This window comes from Nuphar pumila, chromosome 7 (assembly GCF_984573655.1).
Source record: "Nuphar pumila chromosome 7, dmNupPumi1.hap1.1, whole genome shotgun sequence".
Taxonomy (NCBI): domain Eukaryota; kingdom Viridiplantae; phylum Streptophyta; class Magnoliopsida; order Nymphaeales; family Nymphaeaceae; genus Nuphar; species Nuphar pumila.
The window spans coordinates 120064509-120076787 of NC_143255.1; the positions used below are offsets into that span (position 1 = coordinate 120064509).

The 12279-nt window shown below is 38.1% G+C and overlaps 1 protein-coding gene across 2 annotated transcripts in view; it reads left to right on the forward strand.

Moving 5' to 3' along the window:
* LOC149833205 (sphere organelles protein-like protein) overlaps window positions 1-12279 on the forward strand; it is a 69266-nt gene that overhangs the window by 51475 nt on the left and 5512 nt on the right. Inside the window, exons 9-13 of one of the 2 annotated variants that reach the window (XM_090014982.1) lie at window positions 5284-5324; window positions 6675-6863; window positions 10787-10858; window positions 10945-11097; window positions 11163-11316. In XM_090014982.1, coding sequence (XP_089871108.1) covers window positions 5284-5324; window positions 6675-6863; window positions 10787-10858; window positions 10945-11097; window positions 11163-11316 — 609 coding nt within the window. The remainder of the gene's footprint in view (window positions 1-5283; window positions 5325-6674; window positions 6864-10786; window positions 10859-10944; window positions 11098-11162; window positions 11317-12279) is intronic. The other variant, XM_090014983.1, reaches the window with a different exon arrangement.

Sequence of the window (12279 nt, forward strand, 5' to 3'; positions counted from 1 at the left end):
TTTGCACGCTGTCTCATAAAAAGATGCAAATCACAGTTGGATCAGTAAAGAGAACCATAGTTTCACTGGTTACTTAGCTTATAGAAACGTAGTTTTCAACACATAATTTGACAAGTATAACTAATTCAGGAATCAAATCCAATAGTCTAACTTCAAGCACATGGTATAGGTTTGGGAATATATAGGATTCTGGGTAATTGTATTGGTTCGCTTCTTATGCCATAAAAAAATATCAGATCTCTTTTCATGTTGGGGATCCCTCTCATGTCTTCTTTACCCTTTTACTTTACTTTATTTAGAGTTTCCATTCATTGGCCAGAACACTGTGTGCACATGCAAACAAACTTATTTTATGGCATAATAATGTAAATGCTCTTGATACTAAGTATTTAATCAATTTTATCAATCTTTAATTATTCCACAATACAATAACTAAGTTGTTTGTGGCTAAATTTACTTCTACTGCCATGGTTTGATGTTAGGTGTATGATATACTGTCATGGTTTGATGTTTGGTTTTATACGTTAATCTCATATTTTTTAGAATAATCTCATATATTTTAATTTCTTTTAGTTAATCTCATATATTTTCCAGTTATGTAATCAATTTTTTAGTTACTTTTATATGTTAATCTCATATTTTTTAGAATAATCTCATATATTTTAACTTTTATAGGTTAATCCCATATATTTTAACTTTTGTAGGCTAATCTCATATATTTTTTAGTTATGTAATCAGGTTTTAGTTACTTTTATATGTTAATCTTATATTTTTTAGTACTTATTTGACATTTTCTATTTCTTATTGGTTGTCAATTTCATCAATAACGCATTTCTTTATTTATTTGTATTTTTAGATATTTTTTTATAATTTTTTAAAAGTTTTCAAAAATTTTTTTTGAGGCTTACGCTTTACGCCTCAAGGCTTACGCCTCGCCTCGGTTTTTGGTTGAGCGCCTCGCTACGCCTCAACGCTTTTCACAACACTGGTTGGGACAAAAAAAATGCAATCTACATTGCCAACAATCATACATTCTATGAACGAACAAAGCACATCGAGATAGACTGTCATTATGTTCGAGATGAATTTTTGCGGGGCACTATTCAACTATCATATGTCACTTCTTGCAGATTTTTTTACCAAAGTAGTCATCCCCTCAGTTCTCCTTTCTTCTAAGCAAACTTTCGGTGATCTCACCATTAGTTTAAGGAAGGGTGTTAAAATATATGGTTATTATATATATTATGTTCTTTTGTAATATATATATATATATATATATATATATATATATATATATATATATATATTTCTTTATGTCTTTTGTAATGCCTACTAGGGGCAATTTAGTCTTTTTGTTTTCATGTAAATAAAAATGTCCACTAGGGACATTTTTTTATTTTTTCATTTGATTAAGGGATAAAAGGGTGATCCCTTAGGAGTCGTTGGAACCCTCCCCAATGGTCATAAATATGACTGTTGGGGGGCTCCCAATGACTCTTTTGGGAGCCCCCCCTTGGTCCCCATGAGGTGTATAAATAGGGGCCTTTGCCCATTTCTAATGCTTTCTTAAGATTTTAATATATTATTTGTTATATTTTTAACTCTCTCTCTCATATTGTGTGTGTGTGGTGCCTAGCCCTTTGGGGCTTATTGTATTTTGCCCAATAGTGGCTTCTTGTTCAAGTGTTTGTGCATGCTTTGTAGTCTTCTTTGCACTAGTGTTTCTATCACGGGCTTACTTTTTTCGATAAGCCAGTGTGGTGCGTGGTCGTTTCTTACCGCTGCAAGACTATCTATCGCTCTGTCACGGGCATAGAATGCTTCGCAAACCTGCAACGCGCCAAGCTGCCCAAGTTGGCCAGCCTAATAGCCAAAGGCCGCATACTAACACATTTTCATGTGCTGAATCATTTTTATTGGACCTGCGCACCACCTCGTGCGCAACTGCCTAGCGGAAGCTGATCAAGCGCGTTTCCAAATGCGTATTCCATGTAGTCCATGCCGCTTAGTGCATAACCGTCCCATACCAGCTATCACTTTCGAAAGAGGCACAAACTTTGCCTTAGCCTTGTGTGCTATGAAACGTATTACAGCTCCATGCGTACAACATAGAAAAACCTCGCCACTAAAGGAACAAGACTTTGCAACCCTCAGTCCGAAGACCAGTTGATGATTGAACACCATAGCGAAGAGTACCACCCATACTCATTCGTCGGCGCCTAGGCATTCACTTGCCTAGCTCCGACTCACCGTACTCGGTTGGAACCACCTAAGGTGATTCCTGAGGGAATTAGCCCTAACCCACACACACTCTCGTGCGTCCAACCGCTACGCGTGAGACACTCTTGCAAGCCGAGAGGTTCTTAACCAAATCTCCAGAGGCAACATCCTCTGATCCGTTGGCATTGCTTAACCGAACAACACTCTACGTCTGTGTTGTCACACAACGACGCACTAACGACGATACCGATTCCCTATCGCATGCCGTGCTACCACCGCACGTCACCGATCAAGCAAACACATACTGCGCGTTCCTACACTCGATGCATTTTCCACTCAGTAGAACTCCGCACTGTACATGCCCCATTCTGAAAGATCGGCCGGGTTCATTCTCCCCACCCAAAACCATTGTCGTCCTCAACAATGCTGGTGCAGGTAAGAACACAGTCTTCACTGATATGCCAGTTTTCCTTTGTACTTATCTTTGGTTTACTCTTTTTCTTCAGCCTACTCAACTTGTTATGGTTTACATCCACCATCACCACAACCTTTAACACATCTCCGATCACTAAGTCATCGATTTTCTGCTTTATCAATATCGAGCATTCTCTGCTTGCGAGACCCCAGTGCAGTCTCAAATATAAACGGGTCATCCTTGCCCGCACGACAAACTTGTCGTCTTCATGCTCATGGCTGGGTGCCTTCCAACCCCAGCAAGGGCAAATCCAAGCCCTTTGTGGTCCTCATAGAGAAAGATGACTACCAACGCGTGTCGCAAGGATATCAACTCCCTTGAGCACAAACTTGCGGTTTTTCAATGGTTCAAACTAGTCCTCAAGTGGGATACGCCTTTTTACGTATCACCCCAATGCAGTCCTTCAAAGTGTCTTCCTGGGCACTCGTTCTCACAAGGGCACTTTGCTCTAATGCTGCACTTCCCTCCTGAAGTCAGCACACTATACTCTCTCTCAGAGTCAGCAAAACGTTCTCGCAGGAACCAACAAGCCACAAACAACAATTTTTTCTACATGCGTAATCCATAGAAGATCTGCCAACTCAACAGACCAAAACAACGAGCCTTGTGCTCAATGTGGGCATTCCGCTAACCCACAATCTTGTGAGAATATTTAGAAGTTTAATTGAGTCTCCCATCCTCAAAGGTGCAAATCCATACAGTCGAATCCAACGTGCATTCTCTGCATGCACAAGACAAACGTCACGCTCCACCTGTGAGCCTAACACACAACTGGTAGAAATCTTTGACTTATCTACGTTTCCTTAGTCAACTGAACAATAACCTTACACTTCTGCTTATCATTGACAAGATGTCCTATACCATCCTGCTAACATCTTGCTTCTGTGCTCGGCCAACCACACTTCAGCTGCCCAAAATTACGTAACTAAGATAAACCATCATTGTCCTTTACAGTGTCACATACAATGAAGAACAAGGTCTCCGTGAATCTTTTTGCTCTGATGCCAATTTATCACATGCTTACTTTTTTGATAAGTCAGTGCGACACGACGGTCCTTCCTTACCGTCGCAAGCCTATCTATCGCTCTGTCACGGGTATAGAATGCTTCGATTTAATTAAGGCTTGAGAGTCTCAAGCTTCTCTCTTTTATTCAATATATTCGTATTACATGCATTTGTGCATGTTTGCATTATTTTACGCTTTTTGCGTATTTATTCAAGTGTGCTTTGAGTGCCTTTGTGCACATCTTTTGTGAAGTACTAGTGCTTGTATGCGTATTGTCTCTTCGTAGACATTTTTACAAATATGATACGAATTGTCCCCATCGTCAAGCTGCCTAAGTTGGCCAACCTAATGGCCAAAGGCCGCATACCAACACATTTCCATGTGCTGAATCATTTTCATTGACTCTGCCCACCACCCCGTGCGCAGCTGCTTAGCGGAAGCTGATCAAGCGTATTTCCAAATGCGCATTCCATGTATTCCATGCCGCTTAGTGCATAGCCGTCCCATACCAGCTATCACTTTCGAAAGAGGCACAAACTTTGCCTTAGCCTTGCTTGCCATGAAGCGTATTACAACTCCATGCGCACAACATAGCAAAACATCGCCACTGAAGGAACAAAACCTTGTGGCCCCCAGTCCGAAGACCAGTTGATGATTGGACACCATAGCGAAGAGCACCACCCATACTCATTTGCCGGCGCCTAAGCATTCACTCGCCTAGCTCCGAGTCACCATACTTGGTTGGAACCACCTAAGATGTTTCCTGGGAGAATTAGCCCTAACCCACATGCACCCCCGTGCGTCCAATCGCTACACATGGGATACTCTTGCAAGCCGAGAGGTCCGTAACTAAATCTCCAAGGGCAACATCCTCTGATCCGCTGGCACTGCTTAACCGAAGAATGCTCCACGTCTGTGTCGCTACACAACGACGCACTAACGATGATACCGATGCCCTATTGCTTGCCATGCTACCACCACACGTCACCGATCAAGCGAACACATACCACACGTTCCTACACTCGATGCATTTTCCCTCAGTAGAGCTCCGCACTGCACATGCCCCATTCTGAAAGATCGGCTCGGGACAATTTCATTACAGTATGTAAATCCCATCAATTAGGATTCTTGTTGCATTGCCTTTTCCAAGTGTACAACACATGGCCTTAGTTATATTTGTAATAGAAGAAATGGTGATGGTCGGCTAGCATACTTGCTTAGTTGTTCCATCTTCATTATGCACATGCATCTTTTGTGATTCCTGTGTACAGGTTGTGAAATTTTTGTTTAGACAAGAAATTAAGGTTTTATCATTTATAAGTTGGTCTATAGCAATCCTTGACATCTGTTGTGGCTCTCTTAAACTGTTTATATGTTTTCTTTTAAAATTTGAGTCATGTCTTGTAATTGATAGTCTGCCTAGTCTGACCTTGTGGTTGAGCTAAATGTTGTGCTGTTAATGCAAGGTTGAAGTGGAATTTGTAATCCCTTTTGGATCTTTTGATCTCTACCACTCATTTGGAATTTGTGTTGCATATCATTATGTAATCTATTTCATGATTTTGGAATGTTTGTCTTGTAGTGAATGCGGAGCAAGATAATGGGAGACATGAAGAGCCAGTGGTATGTTTACATGCTGTTGTTTTTTCTTTTCCTGTGTATGGTAGGTTCATTAAATGTTTGTGGATTGTGCTTGTATCCTTCACTTGAAAAGTTATCTGAAGGAAACAATTCTGGGGAGTCTGGGCTTCTTCACAACTAAAAAAACTTCCAAGCAGTGAAATATATTTCCTTTTCTGATAAAATTTTCTAAAATTCACTAAAAGGCCCTAACAAATAATAATTAAACTCAAGAATCTATAGCTCTTCTTTGTCTTCTTCATTCATTTGTCTCATCCATTGCATCTTATTTGTAACCCTTCTGGCTGGCTGGAAAATGGTTGGCCAGTTCAAAAAACAAAAACAAAACGGCCAGCCACCACCACTGCTGAAAATAAAATAAAAAAAGTGTTTTCTGGTCAGTCACTTCCAGCCGGTTCACCCCCAGTTTACAAGGAGAGAGAGAGAGAGAGAGAGAGAGAGAGAGAGAGAGAGAGAGAGAGAGAGAGAGAGAGAGAGAGAGAGAGAGAGAAAACCTGGCTTGTGACCAGGTTTTGGTGTGTCACCCAAACACACCAAAACCTGGGTCTTGAGTATAAAACTCAGTTTACACTCAATACCCAGTTTATAACTGAGTTTTGGGTGTCATCCAAACGGTACCTTAGCAATTAAAAAACATAGCACACAAAATGGACACACACAACATTTAGCATTGTTACACCTCCACATCTTATGATATGGCTAGATGCAACATGACATATTTCCTTTTCCAGCAGTGTACTCCGAGAAAAAGAGCAGTGTACTCTTATCCATGATTTACAACAATGCTGATACCTTGCTCTTCGAATGTCTGGCGTTCTATTTCTAACCATTGCCCATGTTACAGCTGTTTGGCTGTTTGGCTTAATGGGCTCACTAAAGAACAAGATTTGGAAAGTTCCTTGGATATTTCATAAATTCTGCCTTCTAGTACAATGAGTTTCTTCCGAAATTTCAAGTTTGGTTTTAATTGGATTGTTTTTTAAATCCAATTAAAACGTCCCAAATGCAAGATGGTAGAAGTTTCTGTTTTTACTGGAAAAACAAACCCATGGATAGGTAGGTTTATGCCTGTCAACCTACAATTTTATTCGGCTGAAAGAGCCACCACTATTAATTTTAACCAGCATGAGTGGGGGATGCCAGGAGAGAGATCAAGTGTTGTCAACTGTCAGACCACGGTGTGAAATACTGATCAGTCACTGAGAGTTCATGAAGTTAGTCCTATAATGTACTCATATGCATGGCACACGGCTATATAGTTATATTTTATTTTTCTTCGTTTTTCATTTTGTTCATTTTCATCTTTAGTGGTTCTGTTGTTCAATGCAATAGGAGATTATTAAGTGGAATGGAACTACTTGCAAGAGAAAGGGTCAGAAATGGGGAAAGGAGAAGAGTTCTGTGCACAAAGTAAATGATGCCACATTGTCTACGAAGAAAGATTTGATCGATGATGAGGAACAGGTGGCGAATGAACCTGTTGATTTTGAAAAACTTGCACCCTTAACTGGGCTGCCAGAGGTTTGGTTCTCCATTTGTGTTATGACCTTAATATTTTCACATTTTCTTGGTGAATGCTTAAGGGAGGCACTTTATTCTAGTCTCCATAGATGCGCTGTAGCACTTGTATCTTTGGCTTTTAATCCTTATGAATCATTAGAGTCAATGGACAAGAAAGATGATCTACCCATCTAGCACTCCTTTTTATAGTCTACTTTTAATATAGATTTGCAGGATTCACTTTTGTATTGATAAACATCTCTCCTATAATGCTTTACTAACTTGTCTCTATCCTACCAGCCAGTTTCGCTAGTGATAGCTTCATCAACTTCATCATCTTATTGAATAGTAAAGTTTAAGCAACAAAGTTTTTGCATTGTTGTATTACAAGCCTTCTATATCAACCATGACATCTTTGTCACGGTGGATCAAGTAAACTTATTTTGAGAGAGATTATTTGTGGAGGTTTTCTCTAACATTTTTTTAGTAAGATTATTGAATATTTTTGCAAGAACATAGTTTGCCATGGCTAAACTTTGGTAAATTTCCATGGCTTGAGTTATTGGTCTACAAAATGAACCCTAACTTAGGCCCATCTATAACCCATGTATCTAAAAGACCATAGATCCATATCAAGCATAGTTAATATTGCTTCATTGAAAGCAACAATTACCTTACCAAATCAATGCAACAATAAAATCGACTAGATTAGTAATCAGATGGACAATGTCAAAAAAATATAAAATCACTACACTGGATGTGTCACCTGGCTTATTACGAAGTACTGAAGTAGCAAGTGGTGCCCACTACATTGGATATTTGTCATGTGCTATGTACTATGTAGCCTTCTGTTTAAGCTTGCACTATATATGTTTCATTCTTTCTAGTCTTTTTCCTAAGATATTTCTTGCCTTCTTATGGTTGTCTTTAGTTTGATTAGCATGTATTTTATCATTCCTAAAAAATATATACAATGAGATTTCATCTTGAATAGAGAATGTCACTTCGTTTAAGATCAATGAAAACAAGTATGGGCTTAAAATTGATCCTCAATGTAGCCCAACTTTAATTAAGAATACAGGTGTCTCTTCATACCTGGTCTTCATAGCAGTTTTAGCCCTAGCACCCATGTCTTAAATAATTTCAGCATAACTAGGTGGGATCCCTTTCTTTTTTAATAGTGACAAAATTAGTAACCTTTATTTTCCATCATAGGCTTTTTGAAGATCATTAGAAACCATATGCAATGTAGTGCAACTTTATTTGAGAACAAAAGTATCTTCTCTTGAATAGTATTCATAGCAATTTAGACTATCATCCATATCTTAAATAATTTCAACATAACTATATGGGATCCCTTTCTTATTTAATAGTGACAAAATTAATAGCCTTGATGCACGGGCTTTTTGAAGATCTTTAGAAACCATATGGAAATTCCCTTTTTTCTTTGAACTTTTCAGTGACTATTAGAATTTAGAAAAAATAAGAAAATAAAATTACTGAATAATTAAAAGAGCAAGTGGAAAACCTTAAGAATAAGAGTTACCTTGCAATGCAAAAAAGACCAAAAATTTGAAGAAATCAGTAACTATGGATACATTTGCCATCTTTTATTTTAAAATTCAATAAAATTTGCATTTATACAAAATTAGGAAATGCTAAAATAATATGAAGCCGTGAGTTTGCATGTACCTTGGATGAGCTCAACAATGAAGAAAAGGAATTATAATATTGGCATCCTTCATGAGTTAATGCTGAGAACACTCTTTTGTGACTAATTGGTCTATTACTGAGGAGGTTTTTTATTACAAATGTTCTAATCAGCTAGAGTTGAAGAATAGATCAGTATAAAACTGTTCTTGGTGCATGCTAATTTTATTCAATTTAGGATGAATTTGGTGAAAGCTCCAAATTTGCTGCTTCATGAAAATCAGCCTGGTTTTAGTAGTGTGTGCCACTTGTCATGTGGTATTGATTTAGAGGTATAATGGTTTAATCTATTAGTCAAAAGCGCTAGGCAGTGTGTAGTCGGTGGACCCCTAAAAAGACTAGTCAGAGACTAGGCGGACTAGTCGGTACCTTAATTAAAAAATTATAAAAATATAAAGAAATATGCAAATGATTGCTAAAATTAGTAACAAGCATGTATGCAACATAAAATCAATCAACAATAAGCAAAAGATAAAAAAACAAAACATGTTGATCATTATAAAACCTGCCCAAATATTAAAAACAATTGAATAAGCAAAGCAAACAACTATTAACAAATACCAAATAATTTTAAAAAAATCTAAATTCTTAAAATGAAGTGCTAAAACTAACATCAAATATGTATCCAACATAAAATTAATCAACAACAAATTCACGAAGCATAAGATATTGCTATCGTCAAGTGATCTTAACCGAATATCCGATAAAATTGGATTCTTAATTGAGTTAAGCATTTTTTTAGTATGATATATATTTTTTCCTTTTCATGATGAGAAAACCCTCACCAAGGATCAGATCGCTTAATGGGCCCACCCCTCTATGAGGTAAAACTCTAGATGATGACACAATCACTCTTCCTTACGTGCCCCCATCCGAGCAATTGAAAATGGTGTTTTTTCACAAGAAAAAAAATATTTTTTGGCCATGTAAAAAATCTCATTTTTTGATGCCATTATTTTTCTTATCTAAAAATAAGGACAATGCAAGGGGGGAGAGAGAGAGAGAGAAAGGAGAAGAAGAAGATGAGGAGGAGGAAGGGGGAGAGAAGAAGAGACGGGGGAAAGGGGAGAGACAGAGAGAGAAGCAGAAGAAGAGGAGGCAAAGGAGAGAGAGAGAGAGAGAGAGAGAGAGAGAGAGAGAGAGAGAGAGAGAGAGAGAGAGAGAGAGAGAGAGAGAGTAGAAGCTGAGGAAGGGGGGAGAGAAGAAGAAGAAGAAGAGGCGGTGGAAGGGCGAGAGAAGAAGGGGAGAGAAGCATACCTAGAGGCGGAGGGCGATGACATAGGGAGGGCGAGCCTGAGAGAGAGAGAGAGAGAGAGAGAGAGAGAGAGAGAGAGAGAGAGAGAGAGAGAGAGAGAGAGAGAGAGTTTATGATCCTCCCCTCCCCCTCCCGTGTTTTCGTATAAAAAAAGTTTCTTTCCATCGCGCCTAGGCGAGGGAAAGTTAGACGCCTAGTCGGAAAAAAGGACCTTTTTTAAAAAACCTAGGAATCTGGCTGATTCTTAGGTTTCCTGACGCCTAGCCCAACTAGGTGCCTAGTTGGCACTTTTGACTACATAGGGTTTAATTTGCCTAAGAGTACCTAATCTGTAATGATTTTTGCAACATTTGCTAACAATGACGTTGGCTTGAAGATGTTGGAAATCTTGGGATGTATAATATGTTTCTTACCGAACACATTTGCCTAACCATCAGTAGGTGCAAGGTAACTTCTAGTCAGGTGGGTAACAATGCAGCTGTATGTCAATCCTGTTAAAAGAATGAAAAACATTGAGTTAGAATGCCACTCTGTACTTTAAACAAAGGAAGGTGTTTAGTTCTTCATAGTTCATACACAAAGTTGCAAATTTCAATTGGCATACACCTTTAAGAAATCCGTAGAGAAAACTTGGTTCATAGAGATCAATAAAAAGTCAGTGATGTTGGATGTATCTTCCTCGACATATGTGGGTTTTTGAAGAGTAGTATCTTATTTTCCTTTGTATTGACTGAACATACATCTAACCTTAACATAGATATTAGTGTTTAGAAATTTTTCCTTGTTCAAGGAATGATTGTTTTGCTTGGTGTAGGGGAATGCAGATGTGGGCACTTGATTTTGTTCTCTGTTTTCTCTCTTTCTCCAATTTTCTTCTCCATTTTTCATTCTTTTTAATGCTAGCAGGCAATCATTATGCCATAAACTGACAGCTAGGTGACACAACTAATGGTGTGTTTTAATGTTCTGTTTAATGTAGGAAGGTGATGTTATTGCATATCAATTGGTAGAATTGTCCTCTTCATGGTGTCCTGAGCTCTCTCCTTTTCGGGTATATTCCTATTAGCAAGTTATTTATTTATATGAATCGGATACACTGTATCTGCTGGAATATTTCATACTTATTTTTCAATATAGGTTGGAAAATTGTCATCTTACAACTCAGAGTCCAGGATAGTTACATTAGTACCTGTTCCGGATTATCCTCTTACCTTTCATCATAAGCAAGAGGAAAGCACAGAGGAATACTCAACAAATACATCCCTTTATAAAGAAGATGGCTCACTGGAGGTAGTTAATTTCGTTATGCATTTCAGTTGTGTATTTTGCATTTTTAACACGTGTTTCTGTACCAGATAGAATTTTCATCACTGATTGATGTCCGTATCCTTAACCGTGAGAAAGGAAATCAATTACCAGTATTGACCACTGATAGGATGAATGATGGGGTTTCAGTGGCAAAGTCCAATTCCAATTCTACAGATGAACAGATCCAAGCGTCAATACAAGGTTCCTGCAGCAATCTGAAATAATTGTTTTCTGTTCTTAATTGATTAAGCTTGAACTAAGTTCTTTTGAATAAAGTAATGTATCAAGTCTTCAAAAGTAGACATGGATAATTAGCTTTTTTGTAGGATCCTTGATAGAACTTCTTTCAATGTAATGATTCTAAGACGTTCTTTTGTTGATGATTTTCTATCCAGGCATAGCAGTCTTCAACATTTTGTATATGGTCTGTACTTTACAGTTTACATTTTAGGAGCCATCACCAGAGATGATTAGACATTGAGTTTGTTATGCTGGATGCACTACTGTGATCAATATTTTTGTTGTTTTTTTCCAGTTTATAGTCTATGTAGATCCTCCTGAAGCAGTAAAATGCATGGTATGCTTATTCTTTCAGTACCATCTGCAAGACTTTGTCACTTTGTCTTATCCTTACCCTAATCTAAGGTGCTAGAATGATTGAAAACTTTTATATGACCACACAAACTCCTGGATCCTTAGTTCCTTACCCAATCTCACACGAACTCATATTTTTTCCTTGAAAAAGAAAATATTTGCCCTTTGACTCTGGCCATTATGAGGGACAGGGAGGCTAATTGATCAAGAAGTGTCATGGTAGGGCTTCATTGAAAAGGCTTCCTTCTTATCATGCTTCTAGTTTCTATCATTCTCCTCCCTACATAATCTCCAAACTACCTATTCTGTCACGATATCATTCCATTCTTCTAGCACACCCAATGTTGGATTCGTCTTTAATATTATATCACAAACTCCATTGCCCAAGTAGTAGTCTGCTACCATGGCATCCTTGTCTGCTCAAGTAGTAGATGGCTATTGGCAAGAAATCACTGTGCTAAAGGTCTTTCATTTATCTATATGACCAAAATCTGTTTTTTCCACCATTATCAATCTTGGTTGCAGCCTTAAAAACCTTAACCCAATTATTTCAAAATGCCAGGTCCATCA